This window comes from Glycine soja, chromosome 2, assembly GCF_004193775.1.
Source record: "Glycine soja cultivar W05 chromosome 2, ASM419377v2, whole genome shotgun sequence".
Taxonomy (NCBI): domain Eukaryota; kingdom Viridiplantae; phylum Streptophyta; class Magnoliopsida; order Fabales; family Fabaceae; genus Glycine; species Glycine soja.
The window spans coordinates 17,211,691-17,233,173 of record NC_041003.1 but is presented as its reverse complement, the minus strand read 5'-3'; the positions used below and the strand labels follow the sequence as shown (position 1 = coordinate 17,233,173).

At 32.4% G+C, this 21,483-nt stretch overlaps 1 protein-coding gene and 1 long non-coding RNA gene across 4 annotated transcripts; both read right to left on the bottom strand.

Annotated features, from left to right (window-relative positions):
• Positions 1-454: 454 nt before the first annotated feature.
• On the bottom strand, positions 455-12,652 carry LOC114391077. Of its 3 annotated transcripts, none has more exons than XR_003662056.1 (3): positions 12,204-12,652; positions 4,279-4,447; positions 455-984 (listed from the first exon to the last, which is right to left on the bottom strand). It is a non-coding gene; the product is annotated as an uncharacterized LOC114391077 (long non-coding RNA). The 3 variants fall into 3 exon arrangements; XR_003662057.1 differs by lacking the exon at positions 455-984 and adding an exon at positions 3,427-4,126 and having other exon boundaries at positions 12,204-12,650; XR_003662055.1 differs by lacking the exon at positions 455-984 and having other exon boundaries at positions 4,150-4,447; positions 12,204-12,649.
• A 607-nt stretch (positions 12,653-13,259) lies between these two features.
• LOC114391066 (subtilisin-like protease SBT3.10) lies at positions 13,260-18,754 on the bottom strand. The gene is made up of 3 exons (XM_028352065.1): positions 18,405-18,754; positions 17,275-17,372; positions 13,260-13,649 (listed from the first exon to the last, which is right to left on the bottom strand). Exons 1-3 carry the CDS (start codon positions 18,644-18,646, stop codon positions 13,579-13,581), a joined length of 411 nt encoding a protein of 136 aa, XP_028207866.1. The 5' UTR covers positions 18,647-18,754; the 3' UTR covers positions 13,260-13,578.
• Between the last annotated feature and the right edge of the window lie 2,729 nt (positions 18,755-21,483).

The following is a 21,483-nucleotide window of genomic DNA, read 5'->3' as shown; positions in this document are numbered from 1 at the left end:
AGCTATGGTTAAGCCCACTAATCCAAGATCAAATCCAAAATTCTCCACTAAGTGTGCTTAGGTGTCATGAGGCATGTAAAGCGTGAAGGGCATGAACAAAGTGTGACTATATAATGTAGCAATAGGGTGTAGCAAGCAAATGCTCATCTCTCCCTTAAGATGATCCAGAATTTAATTGGATTGGACTTCTTCCAATTCAATTAAATTTATCTCCCAACACACACACATTAAATAGTGCACTTAATGCATATGATATTACAAAATTACCCCCAATACAAAAACTAGTCTAGGTGCCCTAAAATACAAGGGCTGAAAAATCCTACACTACTAGGGTACCCTCCCTACACTATGGAGCCCTAAATACAAGGCCCAAAAATAATGAAACCTTAATCTAATATGTACAAAGATAAGTGGGTTCATACTGATCCTGTGGGCTCAAAAATCTACCCTGAGGTTCATGAGAACCCTAGGGTCTTCTTTAGCATCTTTGGCCCAATCTTCTTTGAGTCTTTTATCCAATGCCCTTGGGGGATAGGATTGCATCAAAAACTATCAGTACGCTTATAGAGTTCATGAATAAAAGGTGTGCATAATCCTTTTACATCTACCTCAATCAATGAATGGAAAATGTGACATTATCTTAATATAATTAAAAGACTATGGGCAACATACATATATTGTTATTTATCACGAACCCACTATGCCACTACCTTAATGAACAAATCCTCTTATCCACCATTGGTGGCCAACCAAATAAAGACAAAGAACCAAACACAAATACTACAAAACCATAGTCAATTATTAACTATTGTGTCACAATAAAAGCACAATTAAGAATTTAATAGTTCAAATTTTAGAGATTAATTCAAACCTGGTTTCAGCTTTCAAAATGGTGAGAAGGGCTTCAAAGACGCAAGCAGTTCTTAACAAGTATTGAGCTTATGGTAGAGTAAAAGGAGTTTAAACTATACATGATATCAACTCCTTCACAAGTAGTTAAATATTAGTAAAACAACATGCCTTTGTAGTTTGTTCGTGCCAAACCAAACTTAAAATAGGTACTACTTGTAAAATGCTTTCCAGCCTAACTAGTAAATATATATCAACTCTATACTAAAGCAAACATTACTAGCAAAAATACACACAATTGATATTGTTAAGTCATTACTAAGTGTGGAATCACTAAATTTAAAGTGTGAAGGTTCAAAACACCTTCAACAACCAATTTCCTACATGTTGTTGTAGATTCAGATACTTGTTTAGTTTGATGTTTTATGGTACATGTGTTCCTTGCTATCCTTTATAGATATAGCATGAAGCTTATTTATCAATTCATGTATTTACATCTTGCTCTATTTTTTACGTCCATAGTGGACCAAAGTGTATATGCACTCTTATGGACAAGAGATATGGTTATTTCACGGTACAAAGAGTTTGGAATACTAGTAACTTGGCTATTAGATACAGGAGTAGTGGCCAAGGTATGCATCTAAACTTACTAAATCAGTTGGTGTTCTACTTAACACTAAGGACTTGTTCAGTGAAGGTGTTTTCTTTCTATACCTGTTGAGCTTGCAAGTTTTGTATTTGGGTAGTGTTTGGTAGTTTTGCCTATCTATCATCCATATAGGCATGGCACCTCAATGATCCTAGCGCAGAAGTAGTATTCACAGCTCTTAGAAAATCAGGTGTGAAATTAGATGTTGTGTCAAACTTTGACACTAGATTAAAACCTCTCCTACGGGCATTAAATTCTGTCAATCGGTTTGATGCAGTAGCAGTGTTAGCTGAGGTAAGCTAATTGCTCTTCTCTTTTTTAGCTTTTTGTTTCATCAATTTGTGTTAATACTGGTTATTCTCTCCTCCCTCCTCTCTCATCCATTGATGCATACAATTGTATTGACGCCATTCGCAATGGTGATGCGTCATGAATGTGAGAAATCTTTAGAAGGGAAATAGTGGAAATAAACCTGAATCATTTATTGTCTCATTGAGTCACATCATGCAGGAACATGTTATGATAAAGAAAACAAATCAATGATATTGAAAGTGCAAAAATATTTATTCATATGATGTCATTTCTAAAATTTATCATTCTAGAAGTAAAAATATGCCCACTTTCAAGCTAATATTGTAGCATGTTCTAGAAGTAAGCTTTTCAATGGCTTTGGATGAGGAAGCAACTCATCATGATTTGGGCCTTGAGAATCTTGTTACAGACATTTTTGACCATTGAACAAAGCATACTTACATTTGAAACAATAAACTTACACAAGAGATAATACCAAGTAATGTGGCAAAGTTGAGTAAATTTGGGTTTATTGGTGAAAATATAAGGACATTATAACTAGGGGAGAATAAATTATCATCCCAAGCAAGGTAACTCCTTTGGTATTTAAAATCAGGATTCATGGGTTGCTTGCTTTTGGGTGCCCTTTGCTCCATCCCCTTAGATACCTAAATCCCAATAGAGATCTTCCTAGTTACCCAAAAACATAAAGGGGAAAGATGATACCATTTTTTTACCTCCTGTTATGCTATGCCTTGTTCGTATTGTTGTAAATATAAGTAGTAAACTAAAATAAGAAATATAAAAGGTAATACTTAACATTATGGCAAGTTCCAGTTTGTAACTTGAATGTAATCATGAATTTACGATAACCTTAACCTTGTATGAATATATCTTCTGTTGTTTTTAGCATTTTACCAGTATTATAACCGGTTCATTTTGATTTTAATATCTGCTATGTTTTTCATGCCAACTTAATGAGGTCTCTCTCTATTCATGCATGAAATGACTTGAAACTTTACTGATGCAGGTAGCACAGAGGATTGGGGTTCAGATCTGAAAGATGATTTCTTTACAATAAGTTTGATGTTATGCATGTATAGAGTCCTTTAGGATTTACCTTTGTTTTATATGTTCTGCTCCTTTTGTAGATGCATATCCTTCTTAGTTCACAACAACCACTTACCCACCACAGCAGTGATTTTGGATACCACATTCCCAACACTTAACAAAGGATTACTCTTGTCTATGGTATGCATTGGTACATAATATAAGGATCCTTATAATCTATGAGTCTTATGAATATATTCATTATATACTACGAGCACACTTAAAGTACTTATAGTGCAAATAAATAATTAATGGGCTTCTTGCACTAAGTCCGCCTTTGCTTTCCTTAATTATCCATACTTTCCTTAATTATTCTTCTTTCCTTAATTAGCCCTGTTTTCTTCAATTAGCTTGCTTTCCTTAATTAGCTCACTTTGCTGAGCTTTATTTTACTCACTAAACATCATAAATTCATCACTTTTAATATTATATGCACAAAAACTTAAATGATATTAATTTAACAATTATTTCCTCAAAAAGAAAAAATTAGGAGAGAAAAATTACAAATTCTTATATAATTTGACCCTAAAATATACTCATAATTAATAGTTATCACATACTTAAAAAAACCATTTATGTGAATGCTAGTTTTAAAAAAAGTTAATACCAAACATAAGAATCTAACATCAACTTAAGATTCCTAGGAAACAAGAACCTACCTACCAAACACCTTATTAGTAAAACAAGGAAACCAATTTTGTGCTCGTGTTCAATTTTTTCAATACTTTTTGTCCACTTGGATGGAGTATGAGACATTTTGAAATCACATCTCTTTGTTCTTAAAATGTTTTGGAGTAGTGTTTGTTATGGTTTATTTTGTATTCTATTTCAAGGGTGTTTCCATTTCTGATGTGCAGAGATTGGACAACCTTATCGGTTGTCAGCCATTTCAGGGTCATGAATTCAATGACTTTGAGGTGAGGGAAGGGGGGAGTCATATAATAACTTTGCCTTATTTTTCTATTAAGTTGCCAACAACTTAATAGAAAAATAAGCAAAGTCACTCTGATTATTCCTCCTCAAAGCCACTAAATCAATTTCTTCATTTGTTTCATACTTTTTCTCTTTCCTGTCTAATAAAACTATTAATATGGTAAATGATTACAAGTATAAATAGTCACAAACTATATTAATTTAAAGCAACATGTTCTGTAGCTATGTATCACACTGTTAGTTGAAGTTCCTGAACTTGATTGTAGGGTGTGGCAACTGTATGGTAAGTTGATCCTTCAAGAAGCAACATGAATTCATTAAAAAAATGATGATTTTATATTGCTTACATTACTTTCATACACACACGCACAAATAAAGGGAACTTCAACCGTTGTAATTCAGAAATTGTAACACATAAAAATAACAGTAAAATTAAATTAGAATACCTTGTCCCAACCATAGTCATTCCACACAAGAGACAAGTTGTCAGGAATTTTGAATGGGCCATTTTCATAAAAGAAAGCCAATTCACTGCTACACCCAGGTCCCCTAGTCAACCAAATTACGACAGGATTCTCCTTCCTATTGCGTGATTCGAAGAAAAAGTAGAACATCCTGTAGCACCAACCAAATGTGAGAAACAACTGGCATAAATATACTAACCTTGAAATCTACAATTTACCACAATATTACAACACATGAAACAACTACTTAATATTGCACAATAAATTTTTAAATGAGCAAGGTTATGAAAATGAAAACTACTTATAATTTACCAAACTGATGTAATTATTAGCGCCTAAAGACATTATATTATAAATTCGCAAGTCAATATACAAATTGAGCCAACAGGAGGTTAATGTTAACCAACTTTGGTTAATTAGAATGTTTCGTCAATATATGTTAAAAATTCAATAAAGATATGGGACTGCATAATTTTTTGTGCGAGGATCGCATAATAATTAAACCTTTAAAAAACATCAAATCTAATTTCTTAAACCCGTCAAAGTATCCTCTGTATATATATAATTGACAAAATTGAATTTTTGGTCCCCCAATTTGTCTTCAATTTCGATTTTGGTCCCCCTTTAAAATTATTGACGAATTTTGTCCTCCTATTTTATCCAATCACCCAATCTTGGTCCCCTAATCTAGAATTGGACGTTAGCTGTTACACAGGAATGTTGACTACTACATGTCACGTTCTTATTGGATGATGACTGTCACGTATCACGTTCTTATTGGATGATGACTGTCACGTGTCATGTTCTGATTGCCCAATGATAACAACAATACATTTCATCTTCCATGAATTCGACATCCAAGTGACAGTCAATATTCCTTTGTAACAGGCAACGTCTAATTCTAAAATGGGGAGCCAAAATTGCTGATTAGATAAAATAGGAGGACAAAATTTGTCAATAATTTTAAAAGGGGACCAAAATCGAAATCAAAGACAAAAAATGCAATTTTTCCTATATAATTATGCTAACATTTTAATGAGATGCACCAATAATGAAGAAACACAGTCGTAGCAGAAGAGTGTGTATCTGCCGCAGGAAGTCACATTTGAAATCCTGTTGAGGTTGTCGATGAATTTCTTCTCCATTTCAGATGTGTGAGTAAGTCATGGCTTTCTCTCATCTCTGATTCAAGCTTTGCAATATCACATTTTGAACTAGCTGTTGTTGCACACAGACAGAATCGTCCCCATAGCACCTTCTGTTCCTGAAATCCGATCCATAGGCTTCAATGACTGTTTCTTGCGCCTCCAAACCTTATCATAATGTCCATATAATAGGTTCATGTCTAGAGTTTTTACTTTTGCAATTAGAACATATTCTCTGCGTGTTGAATCCTTCCACAGGTGTCCACAGATTTCTAGACCAGTTGCGTATTGTGACGATGTCCAATTTCAACTTATCTTATAAGGATACATACTTATCTTTTCGTGGCTTTGGATATGACCCATCAATGATGACTACTTGGTGGTTCTAATGTCATGTGACAAAGAATATCGTCTAAACGATGTGGAGTTTTTCTCACTCAAAGCTGATGCGTGGAAAGAAATTGAGGCCACCCATTTGTCGTTTAGGTACTGCACTATGTGTTAGTGACAACAAAGTTGGGTTGTTTTTTAAAGGTTATATTCATTGGGTGGCTTTTAGTTATGGCATATCAATATCAATGGATGTTATCGTTGCCTTTGATTGTACTAAAAGGAGCTTTTCAAATATACATCTCCCATATGATTTTGGCTTATTAAATAGATTTTGTGAGTGTGGTTTAAGGTATTTGGAGAATTGCTGATGCAGATGAACTTTTCAGTAGAAATATGGGTGATGGAAGAATACTAAGTGCAGTCATCTTGGACAAAGACTATGTCTGTGTCTGTTGATGACATTCCTATTCGATACTTCTTTCCAATATGCTATACAAGAAGTGGTGATCTTGTTGGAAAAGAAGCCAATGGTGGGCTTGTGAAATTTAATGACAAGGGACAGTTGCAAAAACATCAATTCTATCATAAGGATCGAATAGGATCCTCGATAGCTATCTATACAGAGTCTCTACTATCACTCCCTTGTTTCAGCAAGCAAGCTGAAGAAGTTAACCAGTAATAGTGAACAACAACAAAGAGGTACATAGTGGAATATTTTCTTATACCTTGGCTATCATTTGGATACTCATGTTATGATTTATGAATTCTTCTAGTATATTAAATCATGAAAAATGCAATTTTTATTTTATTATGTTCTGTTTTATGATTATTTAATCAGTTTATTACTAGGAGAGATCCAATCATTATATAAGTAGTGAATCTAGTGATACAATTTTTAGCATTTGAAAATTTCATCTTGTGATGGAAAACTCTCTTTATTTAACCAGGTATGAATTATGATAATAGATATTATAAAGTATGGATATAAATCAATCTTCAAATATATTTGATATTTTGTCATGTGTTAACCGTGAGCTTGGCAAGGATTGCAATGTCACTTCTATTTGATCATGTATACTTGCACTTTGTAGAGATATGTGCAAGTTACTTGATAGAATTTTGTCTAGATAAGTGCTACTTTGTGTGGTTACTTAAATAGCTTATTGGTATAATATATACTTATTCATGGCAGTTAACTTGTTATCATATGCACACCATTCATGATTTAATAAGGCTAGTTAATTTGAAATGCTATCAAGTGAAAAAGTGTTTTACACATGGAAACATGTTAGTTATTATTAAATATGCTTTGAATTTATGGTTGATTACTGAATTAGATCTTACAATAGCCATGTGAATTAGGTAATGTATCCTTTAGGTAATTCATTTACTTAATTTTGGTTTACATGCCCAGCTCTCTTGAGTGGTATTTGTATTGATTGTTGTTTTGTTTGTTGCATCTTAGTCTCTATATTTTCATATGTACATCATGCATCATCATGTAGGAGTAAGAAGATTGTTTCTAAAGTTAGAAACTTCTTCAATGCATAAAACTCTATTTTAATTGATTACAAGACTAATCGTAATCAATTACACAAGTGTTTATAGCTTGTAGAGACATTTCTGTATCGGTTTAATCGATTACAAGGTAACCGTAATCGATTACACAATTTAGTTAAGATAATGATTGGTTTTTCAGGAGTCTATGCTTTAATCGATTACCAGATAATCATAATCGATTACTTGCTCTTAAAAGTGTTCCCAGAAGAGATCAAGAACACTTTAAACGATTACATCAAGAATTTAATCAATTACATTGTTCTTTAAGTTTTCCAGAAAATGGGAAGAACACTTTAATCAATTGAAATGATAATATAATCGATTACTTCTTTGAAATAATCGATTACATTGACTATTTAATCGATTACATGAAGTTATAATTGTTTTCTCTATAAATAATCACCTTGTGTTTTCACTTCTAAGAGAATGAAGTGCGAGCTTAAATAAGTAAAACAAAGAGAAAAGATTAAGTGCTTAGAAAAAGTGCGACGCACAACTTCTAAACTTCGTTTTTGAAGATCTTATGGTAAAAGTGAGTTATGAATTTCTCTTGAGTCCAAGAAGACACTCATTCACTCAAGCAAGGTTATTATATATGATTGATCAGGTTGTGTCTTTCATTGACTCGGTTTTTCGTGTGTTTAACACTTACACATTATTAGCATATGCATGAATTTTTGAAGGCATGCTATAATAAGTTTTTCTAGTTTGGGCTAAGGGTAGGTTTCTCTTAGGCTCTTATTCACAAATGACCCTAGGGTTGGATACCTTAATCTCTTTTTCTGGGGTAGGAACTGAGATGGATTGTGATTGCTAGTAAGAATTCTATATGCATAGTGAACCAGTATAAAAATTGGTGTACATCTTCTCTTGATCTTATCTTTCTTTCTCATTATAGTCTTGATCAATTTACTGAAGGTTAAAGAAAATATCCTTTTAAGAAAGAACTTTAACAAAAGATTTTGTGTTAAGGGTGATTGGTTAAATATCGGTTTATTAAAAGTTTGTGATATGATCCTTGGAAAAGAAGTTTTTTTTTTAACTCTGGTTTTTTGTTGGATTTGATTTAGAAACCAATTCACCCCCTCTTGGTTTGTGAGTTCCATAATCTTTTTCAGTATCAGATCATGATTTCATCTTGCTATCGTTTGAACCATCAAACATAGACTCTTGAAACATGGTCTGATAGTGCATAAGATGCAACTTTTAACCTTTTGTATCTATTTACATCCAATCAAAATAATTAACATTCTTGATTCGTCTTAAGACACAAATGTCTTTCGACTTAACACTTAATATATAACAAGAATCTTGATGAGCATGTGAGTCATTTGCATTGTCCTTGGCTTTCTGAAAAAGCAAAAAAAATGTATTCTAACATGGAAAAATGTTGTTTATGTATGGAAAAGATTGTTTTCCTTGGTTTTGTTGTTAGTTCACAAGGGATGGAAGTTGATGAAGAATAAGGTAAGGGCAATAAAAGATTGGCCAATGCCTACAAGTGTTACTGAGGTGAGAAGTTTTCCTAGCTTAGCTAGTTTTTATAGGCATTTTTGTGAAAGATTTTAGCAAAATCAGCGCACCACTCATTGAGATCATTAAGAAAATTGTGGGATTCAAATGGAAGAAAGCCCAAGACAATGCTTTTCAAGTTCTTAAATATAGGTTATGTTTTGCACTTGTTTTAGCACTTCCTAACTTTAATAAAACTTTCAAGATTGAGTATGATGCATCAGGAATTGGTATAGGAGCTATTTTAATGCAAGAAAGAAAGCCTATTGCTTAGTTTGGGGAAAATTTAAGTGTTGCAGCTTTGAACTAACCAACATATGACAAGGAGCTTTATGCACTTGTGAAAGCATTAGAGACTTGGCAATACTACCTTTGGCCAATGCAATTTGTCATTCATACAGATCATAAATCTTTGAAGCATCTGAAAGGTCAAGGGAAGTTGAATTAAAGACATGCAAAGTGGTTGGAGTTCATTGAACTTTTTCCATATGTCATAAAAAGGTAAGGAGAATATAGTTGTAGATGCCTTATCCAGAAGGTATGTTATACTTACTTCTCTTGAAGTAAGATTAATTAGTTTTGAATATGTGAAAGATTTATATTAAAACAATGGTGACTTTGCTGAAATTTTTGCTGCATGTGAAAATGGAGCATTTGGGAAATTTTATAGAGTTTAAGGGTACTTGTTTAGAGAGAATAAATTGTGTCTCAATGTTCTATGCATGAATTGCTTGTAAGGGAAGCTCACGGGGGATTAATGGGATATTTTGGTGTGAAAAAGACTTTAGATGTTGTGCATGAACATTTCTTTTGGCCTAAAATGAAGCTTGATGTTGAAAGAATCTTTGGTAGGTGCATTACTTGTAAAAAGGAAAAATCTAGAGTTTTACCACAAGCTTTGTATACTCTTCTTCCAGTACCTAATGAACCTTGGGTAGAAATATCTATGGACTTTATTTTGGGACTTCCTGGGTCAAGGGGGGATGAGATTCAATTTTTGTGGTAGTTGATAGATTTTCTAAAATGACACATTTCATTCCTTGTCATAAAATTGATGATATTGTTCATTTTACAAATTTATTTTTCAAAGAAATTGTAAGACTTCATGGTGCATCTAAAATTGTGTTTGATAGGGATACAAGATTCCTCAGTCATTTTTGGAAGGTCTTGTGGGGAAAGCTTGATACTAAATTGTTGTTTTCTACATCTTATCACCCACAAACAAATGGAAAAATTGAAGTTGTCAATAGAACTTTAACTCAGTTGCTTAGAGTTGTTGTTCAAAAGAATTTGAAGAATTGGGAAGAATGCTTTCCATTTGTTGAGTTTCCATATAATAAGAGTGTTCGTTCATCTACTAGTTACTTTCCTTTTGAAGTAGTTTATGGGTTTAATCCACTAACTCTTGTGGATTTAATACATTTTCCTGTAGATGAAAGAGCTAGTCTTGATGGAAAAAAGAAGGTTGAAATGGTGAAGAGGCTTCATGAAAATGTAAGGCAATTTCAAAAGAAAAATGACCAATATGCATCACACGCCAACAAAGGAAGAAGGCGTGTTATCTTTGAACCAGGTGATTAAGTGTGGAGGCATACGAGGAAAGAGAGGTTTCCAGGTCAACAAAAATCTAAATTGGCTCAAAGGGGAGAAGGACCATTTCAAGTCCTTGAAAGGATAAAAGACAATGCATACAAGATAGATCTTCCTAGCGAGTACAATATTAGTTCTACATTCAATGTTGTTGATTTGTCTCCATATGATGTAGGTGAAGATTTAAGGATGAATCCTTTGGAGGAAAAAGGAGATGATGAGAATCAAAGGCTGGAACAAGCACACTCAAGCACCTTAAGGGATCATTTGCAAATTCTAGTGGACCTATTACAAGAGCAATGACCAAGAGATTCAAGAAAGACTAAATGGACTTGTTTAAGACATTTGGGCTAAACATAATTCTAACCAACCTAAATTTGAGCCTAATCATGTTTGGATGATGCTAGGTGCACCCAGCATTATTGCTGGTGCACCCAGCATTTTAAGTGAATGGGCGAAAATGCCCTTCACTCAAGTTGATCTGTATGAATCATACGGACGTATGTTTAAATTATACTTACGGATCAAGTTTATCCATACAAACCATACAGATCAACCATAGGATAATTTTAGAATTAACAAAAAATGTTGGGTGCACAAGCAATAAAGCTGGTGCACCTAGCATCACCCATCATGTTTTTGAACTAACTTGGGCTAAAGATGGAGTTGTAGAAGAAGATTTGGGCCAAAACAATTCAAATTAAAGAGCATCAACTATCAATTATACATTGTATTGAAGCTCAATTATGTTAATTTGGACTGGAAGAGTGTTTTTAAGGGCAACAGATACGTTTGGACAAGCTTAAGAGTTTAATAAGAAAATTTTCAACTTTAGAATGATAAGTGTAATCAATTGTTACATATTAAACAAGCTGATTAGTGTGAGTTATTTAGTCTTTTCATTTGCCTAGTTAATGTGTTGTTACATAGGGGTTTAATGCCTAGTAATTTTTTCTGGTATTAAATGAGGCTAAAGCCCAAGGAAACGGATTACATCAGAACATTACGAGGAAATTGAATTACAAACACATCAGAATCAAGCAACTGACTTAACCAAGCTGGTTATTGCTCCAAAATCACATACTCCTCCTCCATAGCACAAGCATAATTGGCCAAAGCATCTGCACATCCATTAGCTTCTCTGTAAATATGACAAAGATAGCATTCTATCTTCTACCAATAAGCCAACAAATAGTATTAATAAGACTCCACCCAGATGCTGATCCCTGTTTAGAGATTTTGATGCTAACAACTACTACCAGAGAATCTATATTTACTTCCAAATTTTTATCCCCCTTGTCCCAAGCTAAGGATAAACCCAAGTAAGCTCCCTATAATTCAGCCACAAAAGCTGATGTATTTCCCAGCTTTTAAACAAAACTAGCCGCCCATCTGCCATGACAATCCCTTAGTAATCCTCCACAAGCTGCCATATCATTATCACTATGCATGGACTCATGTATTCAGTCTTATAACACCTTCATCTGGAGGCTTCTACCTAATTAGAATTTGCTCATTTCTTCTATGTATATGTGGTTTGAACTTAGAGGCAACATCTTTATAGACCTTACATTGGGAACCAATGAACTCCCAACACTTAAAAGGCCTAACAAAGTCAGTATTACGAACATATTGATTTCGCCACAACCATAATAATAACAAGTCGTAGCCCAAAGACTAGACCAATTGGTGTTATCTAAAGCACTCATAGAATTACAAAAATTGAAATTGACTTCTAAGGGAGGGTTTAATCAAATGTAACCAAACCTGGCTAGCCAAAGGGCAATCACGCATGACGTGCAGAATGGTCTCTTCAAAGTGACGAAACGGTGACAAGAGAGAGTACCAATCCCCCAACTCACTACACGCTTCTTGGTAGTAAGCCGCTTGTGCACAAGCTGCCAGATGAATACTCTAATCTTCTGAGGAGCATTAATCTTCCAAATTTTCTTCCAATTTTCAGACTCATTCAAAGTATGAAACTGATTGATTCGTTGATAAGCCCTAGAAACACTGAAATCTCCCAATGTGTTTCCTAGCCACAAAATTCAGATAAGTGAGAGTTTTTCTCTTTTGGTTATTTTCAGAACTTTTTCTGACTTTATCAAGGCTTGATGATCCTTGTGGCATCTCCAACACTTAAGATAAGTGGGTGTAATTTAAGTGCTTGTAAGTTCAAAGGTTTTAAGCCTTTTTGAATTCACATCACACAATCAAATATATACTTAATTGTATCATTCTTTATATAATTAAGAATTTATTTCTTCATATAATTAAGAATTTATTCAAATAAATTAGCATAAATCTTCTTAGTCCCTCAAATTTAAAATACTCTTTTATTTTTTTTCTCCAATTAAGTATTTGTTCTTTTTAGTCTCTCAAATTCATAAAATGTTATTTTTAGTCCCATAGTAAATTTAGGAGACTGATGAGCAAATTTCAATTGGGAGACCAAAAGTATAATTGGCTCAAATTTTCAAGATTAAACGCAAATCATTTTTATAACCCTAAACACACACAAAAGCAATAAATATTTAAAAATGCTTCTATAATATTACCTTGTATTTTCGCAGATAATTTTTATATCTTACGATAAAAGCACTAAAACTATTCTCTTTTAGTTTCACTATATCCTTTCTTTTCAAAACAAAACTGCAATTGCCTTATATATTTTAAGAAATACTACTATCTTTTGCCATAACGTATTTTTTTCCTAAAGAAAATCCTAAATTAATTAGATAAAAAAATAATATGAAGTTAATATCTGAATAAGTGATATATTCCCTGTCAAAATAAATATAAATAAATAATTCAGTTCAACAATTGGTTAACAACGTACGTTTAATACCAAATGAACCGAATTAAGTTAATGGTCACAACCTCGGTGACTAGGATTTACATCTCAAAGCATCAAAACAAGTTCTCAATGGTTTTACAGGATAATATGCACAAGCACAACACAGGGTCCATTGGTGCCACTTTGAATACATGACACATTGATAAACATATAGCACAAATATTAGTAATGTATTATTATATATTAATTCCATGTTCTTATTGGCACAAGTCTAGAGCCACACTAGTTTAGTTTATACATGGCATAGATAACGGTTTAACCGATACAACTTTAGGTGAACATTCTCTACTGCAGGTTATTTGGTCCATGGAGCTGATATGTCCTGCTAGGAACAACTTGAAGAACACCTGGTAGCTCTGCACATTGTAAAGTAGTAAAAACTTTGCAGGTTATATGGGCCAACGGGGAGCTCAATGAGAAAAATCAGTAGGAATAGCAAATCATGCACAACAGAACAGAGAGAGAGAGAGAGACAAGAGATAATGTTGACTCTCAAAATTTGGTTTCACTCCCTATTAATTAACCCTACAAACTTAATAGATTTTTAATGACTAACAGAAGCACATGTTTTTAGTTCTGATGTGGGGTCACTTTTGATAACTGTATGAACTAAAAACGATTAGATTTCTATAAAGATGTTAGGCCTCTTATAAGTAAATATTATAAGAGGAGAGCCAAGACTTAAGATTTATTAATAGGATTGAATTGTTTCAGTTGTTGTTTATGGTAGTTATTTCAAGCAGTTGTTATTTTAATTAGGTGTGTGTATTTTTAGGACCATACGTAACTGCCTTAAGCAGTTATTGCAAAATAAATTATGTGTGTTTTTAGGACCATATGTAACTGCCTTAAGCAGTTATTGCAGAATAAATTCTGAAGTAACAGCAGGGGGGGTTAGGCAGTTTTTTGAATGGGTTTTCAGGAAGGGAGAGACCAGGCTCTCAAACATCTTGGGGAAACCTATGTATTAACTAGTCTACTCAATTTCCTGTGTAATTTGTAATTTCTGTTCTGTTTCTTTGAATAAAATTCAGTCCTTATTCCCTTACCAGTTGGTATCTATCAAAAGACTACAACTGAATTTCAAGATATTTTTAAAGAACTAAACATATTTTAACCAAATAAAAATAAATGGAGATTAGTGGTCCAGAAAATAGCAAATTAGTCTATGGTATTAAAAGTGTCAGGTATTTAGTCCCTAACTTTTTTACATGGTCGCAAAAACTAGATGAGGGTTCTAATTAGTTGGTGAATAAGTTTTTGCAAAGTCAAACTTACTTTCCATTGTGTCACGAACTAGATTAATCATCTAATGAATAACTTTTTACAAAGTCACGAACTAGATGAGGGGTTTCGAAAAGTCACGGACTAAAATGACTTATGCTTGCAATCCTAAGAGCTAATGTTATGATGAAGAGAGAAAAAAAGACTTGTATTTACAAGATAACAAGTAAATTATTGACGTGACAATACCCTTATGAATTATGATAGAGCCAAAAAAAAAAAGATTTACATCAATAAAGATGAACGGTAAAACAGAACCATCATCCTGCAATTTTGAATCCATTGACCACCACAAAGAAACACACATGCAAATGGTATCTTATTCTAAACATAACATCCTGAATTTAAATACGAACACTCAACTAATGGTTTCTTATTCTAAAATATTAGATTAAAATTTGAATTTTTTACTTTATCTTCCCCTAGATATGATAACAATGATTCAAATAAAGCCAGAATTCACGAAGATGAAAGTCCCTGTAAGTGCTGTCAGGACTGGTCATAATTTTCAGATTGTTGTAATTGCGACAACACAACTTGCAGAGCACACAGAATTAAGATGTCTCATGATTTAAAACTCAGAGAAAGCAAGAGCATCATGAAAATCTCAGGTGGAACTTGATTACGTTAGCAATATGCTTCAAGCAGTTCTATCAGTTAAATGTTTGATACTCTTTTCATATGATATCAGAGCATAAAAGAACATCACAACAACAGTGTTTCTGAAAATATCCAAGGACAATGCTAACTGAAATATGAAGTGTAGCATTAGTAATTACAAAGTTACTGGAAACTGCTCTGCCATAGATATTAAAAGCCTACTAGACCAAGTTTGTTCAGGAAGAAAACCCAAAGAGAAGAGAAATAAAATAAAATCCAGTTTGATTCAGCTTATTTTGTGTTCTGAATGATTTATAAATATAAAGGCTAAAATGCAATTTTAGTCCCCTTATTTTTGTCAATAAGTGATTTTGGTCCCCCTATTTTTAAATTGAGACATTTAGTCCCCCTTTAAAAAAAAGTGATTTTGGTCCCTCCATCCAAATCAATACTTTGACTGTCAAATAATTATCGTTGACCATTATAAAATTAGTTTTTTATTGAATTGAAATTTATTTTAATTAAATATTAAAAAGAAAAATACATAAATTGTGATTCTCTACTACAATGGCCACCGTGAAACTCCAATCCCTAACCCATCATTCATTCTTCCGCACTCCCTCTGATCATTGTCTCTGGCTGCTGGAACTCCGTCGCATTGCCATGCTATACCGGCCTCAGACTCAGACTTGGAAAGATCAAAATACTCTCTGGTGAAGGGGAATATAAGATTGGTGCAATGGCTAAACCTTCTTACATTTCCCGCACTGCGAAGACATCTTATTTAAAGTTTCAGAAAAAGAATGCTGGTGGGGGGTTTAGCCATGTTCACAATTCTGGCTCCTACTTTTTTTTCATCTATTGATTGGTCCTTTTTGATCTTTGTTGCATCCAGAGTGATCATAGTTGCAGTGTACTTCTGTTAGAGGGTGTTGCTTGTGCACTTAAACTCTTAATATAAAAACAAAGAATTTTGTTAACTCTTCACGTAGTATACTTAGATATGAAATTGTAGCAAACATGAGGTTGTTTCTGTATTTGGCTTCAGAAAACATAAACAATTTTTTGCAGAATAGCAATTTTTCGCCGGAACTCAACATTGTTGAAATGTATGCACTTGGAGCCACTATGCTCTGGGCTTTGAGGAATTTTTGAATGGGGAAGTTTACAGCGTTGGTGAATATTTGAGGGATTAGGCCATAGACGAAAAGTGCTGTTGTGAATAAGATTCTTGGGGGTCCTCCTAGGAAGATTAAAATGGGCTTGGAGAAAATGCATAGACGGTTTGAAGAATGCCTGCTAGTGTGAGAAGCACCGTTGATCTTTTCAAGTCTAAGTTTGAGGCTGGCATACTCACTGCAAAGGACCGCAGCGACGGGAGGAGAGAAGGTGACAGAAGGGAGTACGGAGGAACAAATGAGGGTTAGGGATTGGAGTTTCATGGTGGTTATTGAAGCATAGGATCACAGTTTTTTTAATTTTTATTTTTAATTAAAATAAATTTCAATTTATTAAAAAAAATTTATAATGTTCAACCTTAATTATTTGACAGTCAAAGTACTGATTTGGATGGAGGGCCCAAAATCACTGGTTTTATAAAGAAGGGGGACTATATGTTTCAATTTTAAAATAGGGGGACCAAAATCACTTATTGACAAAAATATGGGGGCCAAATTTGCATTTTATCCTAATATAAATGATGCATTGAGAGTATTCAGTTAAAAACTGATTCTCCATAAAAATTAAGCAAAGCCATAGATGCATGTCACTTGCTCTTTTATCTGTATTTCACTGGGGATGGTTTAACATTTGATCAATGTTGTCATGGAAGTAAACTAAGTGGTATCTGTCTAAGCACTTTCACAAATTAAGTCATAACTCTCAAATTTCTAACCAGTCAAAGATCCAATCATCCAAAACACAAATATTGCTTAGATGCAAACATAAACAATCAGCATAAAAGAGCCACAATGCATCAGGGAATTTCAAAAGGATAAAATAAAAAAAATTAAAAATGAACCATATTACATTACATCAGGGAGTTTAGCTGGGGGGAAATGAATAATAAAAATTAGATTGAAAAACAATCAGACTTACTTGAAATCTGTTCAACCTGCTCCGGAGTAAGCTTAGCTGAGAACCCACTGGCTGCAGACTTGTAACTATACAACAAAGCTTCCTTTGCAGCCTCCTCACTGCAAGCATTAACCAATCACACAATTACCCAAAAGAAAACAGGAAGACTAAATTCTCAAGTCCCTCTAAATCTAATGGAAAAAAATGATTTTTTTTTATACTTTCCTCCCTAAAAGGCAGTGAATAATAGTCATATTAGTCCTTTCAAGAAGTAATAGGTACAAATTAATATAACCAATATAACTAATTTTTTATAAGGTAAATAGTTACCGAAAATTGAGTTTCTCCAGACTAATTAGTCCTTCTATTTTTATTTTTATTTTTAAAAAACTCGTCCTTGAATTATGTCTAAGTCAATTTTGACAAGATATTTTTTAAACAAAGGGACTAATTTAAGGTCAGTTAAAAAGTAGAATGAACCAATGTCAAATTTTCAGTGAGCACCCAATTCAGTCCCAAAAAAGACCCCTCGATCCAATTTAACTCCCCAAAAATATAAAAATCAGAGTTCAATTTTCACGTTTTTTCAACCTAGCCATGAATTTGAAAGCAATTATTACAAAACTCAACAATCTTTGTTATATGACAATCTATAATTCGATGATTCCAATGAAATTCTATAAAATTCCCCATCAAGAAAGAATGCAAAGGTGAATATTGTACTTAGTCTTGATAAAACTAAACGCGCAAATTGATTCCTGCAAATGCTAACTTAATCGGGTGAGAGCACTACCGCGCCTCATGTTTATACGCTAAAGGTTTATACTAAAAAGATTGAACCAAAGACAAATGCTAACCAGGATCACAAGGGTACTGATTATGAAAGTGAAAGGAGGTGTTTATTGGAATGCATAAAAATCACTTTCATATGATTTTCAATAAAGAATCTTTTTTTTTTCCTTTTAATTTCTTGTCGTAAGGACGAATAGCAAGACCCTAAACCAAAATCAAATTAGGTTTTGTGATTTACTTTTTTCCAAGTTATTCTAAAATTTATAGATATGAAGGAGTAACGTGTTCTGCAGTTAAATTTGTTACTACTAACAAAATTTGGGGCTACAGAGAAGCATATTGAATAGAACAATTTTCACCTGCCAAGGACTGAAGTGAGGGTTCTGATGTGGTAGGCCTCAGGCTCCTCGTTCTGTGGTCTCTCGGTGTACACGATGTGAACCGCTGGCGCAGTAGGGTCAGAGCCCGTGGTGGCGTGCTGGTCGAGGGGTTTGGCGGTGGAGTCCGACATAGCGACGTTGCAGACTGAAGCGAACAAAACGAGGAGGATCGCGAGTTTGGAGATTTTGAGGATGGTGTTGTTGGTGTTGGACGTGACCATTGCGTGGTTTTTGTTTTCGGGTTTTATAAGGAATGGAAAAATAAATGAAATGCTTGTAGTATTTGGGTGCGCACAATGGATATGCGACTTTTCTTTCCAAGTTGCTAAAACAATGTGCTTTTGTTTTGCTTAGTTATGAAGCGACCGAGTGAGGGAATGCTGAGTTGCAACAACGCGCTGCGTTGGTGTCACCGCGTGGTTCTGCCACTTGGCCATAATATGATTTGGCAGCGTTATCTCATTGCATCGTACGTAGGCTTCTTGGTTTTGTCGATGAGAAGATTGGATTAATCCTCATGGAAAAGTATACTTTAGAGAACTTTTGGCAGAAAAGAAGTTTTTAATTTTTAGGAAATGATAGATCGAGAAATTTAGTTAGTTTCTCAAAACTAAAATAACAAAATGTGATCTTACGGAATAATAAAAAAAAATAAACACAGGTGATTAATAAATATAAAAAACAGAATCAAAATATATTTTTCTTCATTACCATTAATGAGTAGTTATTTTTATCCATTAATAGTTTTATCATTCATTAATAGTATTTAATATTTAACTTTTTAATTAAATTAATGGAACACTTCACCTTGCAAGTCCAAAACCAAAATATACAACCAATCTTAACAAAACTATTACTTCTCATATTTGATGATATGTATTTTAGAAAAGATATGTTTTCAATATTTTTTTATCAGTTTTTCACAAAAAAATATTTCATACACAGATAAAAATTTTATTTTTAGAGTTTATTTTTTTACCATAAGAATATCATGTTATTTTTTATTAAATTACATGATAAATAATTGAAATAATTAGTAAAAATTATGATTAAAATGGACTTAAATTTTATTAGATCTGACTCTCTTATTTTAATTTTTTATGATGAGAAAAAATTAAAAAACAAGTATTAAAAATTTACAACAATTTCATACTATATTCAACCAATTGATAATTCACTTTTAAAGAGTGAGGGAGATAATTTTAGTTGTTAATGAAAATTAATGATTATCTATACTTATTACCAATCATGGAAATATCTTCTTTTAGTGTCTACAAAATTTAGATAATTTTATCTTTTTTTTTTAATTTTTAAACTTCTACTATTCTCTTTTAATAATTACTCACTATTCTCATATTGTTAGTTATTTTTAATTTTTTAACTTCTAAATTTTTTTCCTTTTCTTTTATTTTTACTTAAAATACGTAGAGAGACGCACAAAATATATACAGGTGTTGTTATATCAATTGTTCACATTTTTATCCTCAGCTGAAATTATTTACTTTATTATTGCTCATTTTAAAATTTTCGAGTCCATATTTTATTTAAATTTTTAATATAATTTTTGTTCTTTAAAAGATAATGATTTATAATTTTTTATTTAATAAAAATTTATTTATTTTTAATTCTTTAAAGTTATAAATAAGGATTAAAGTTGAATAAATTATTTATAGGAGTTAAAGTAAAAAAATTATTATAATTTTAGGGACCATAAAATTATTATAATTGAAACCAGCAAACTTAGTCAAAACCCAGAGCAGATTTAGGTGAAGATTTCAGTAACATAATATAGGTTCTGCAACTTAGTAATTTCATATCTAGCAGAAACGACATGGTTTTACTTATAATACTCAATTACTCATACATACTATATTACTATCACTCAATTTTGTAGCACCTCTATCTCTGTTGAAGCTTTTATACTTTTTCTATGATTGAAAAGAGAGAAAGAGAAGCTCAATTGTTCATTTACTCAAACGATTTTTCCATTAATGATTCTCCTGTATAGGAAAAGTGACACCCTAATAAGAGTTCAGGCTGATTGTGGTGATACTCTATCATTACAAATTTGACAATTTAAAGTAGCTACAAGCCTACAACTGTTTCAATGGCTTCTGCTCTATTAAGCTGCTGTCAAAAGGATCTTCCTGCAACAAAACTGCTATAAATTGCATTTGCAAACAATTCGAGATATTAAAAGTACTGAGTCACAGAACTTTGATAGGTGTGCATAACCAATAATTCCATATAAGCTCTACTATTGAATGAGTTAGAGGAGCTATAAGACTAATTTGATGACGGAAAAGGGAGAGGGAGACATGTGAGTTTGAATCTTTTTCATTAAAAAAAATTAATAAATTAACATTTTTCAATAAAAAAAAATAAACTATTGAATGAGTTAGAATTACCATGAGATCAAAGCAACAAAAATATATGAAGTTAAATGAAGAAAATGTATTATGTTTAAGCCACCATCATATTCACTCAAGTCCTATTCAGAAATTTAAAATACTGGTTCTTCTAATATCATTCCAAAAGACTCAGTAATTTCTTATTGAAAATAAAAAGAAAAAAGCAAACCAAGAGAAAATAAAAATAAATGTGATCACTCTCTGTTATTTTTATTATATTTATTTTACAACTTATAATTTTTATACTTTTTATCTATAACTTTTAATTAAAAGTTATACTTCATCTATAATTTTTAATTAAAAATTATAATAAAAATGTTGGAAAAAGATTAAAAGTATTATACTTATAAGTTGTAAAATAAATAAAATAAAATAACAAAGGGTGTGTGATTAAGGAAAATATATGACATATATATTGTATGTATAATTATAAAGTTGAGAAATATTTTACACTTAAGTAAATAATGTAAGAGAAATTAAGGATTCTGAAAAGAAAAAAAAAGACTGAGAAAACTTAAGGATATGTATTAAATGTAATAATCATTGCATTAATGGTAAAATTTAGAATAGGATAAATATCTTATTTCTATTGTTCATTGAAAGTTTAGGTTTAATTAACTCTATTTTCAATCGAGGTAAATTGAAAA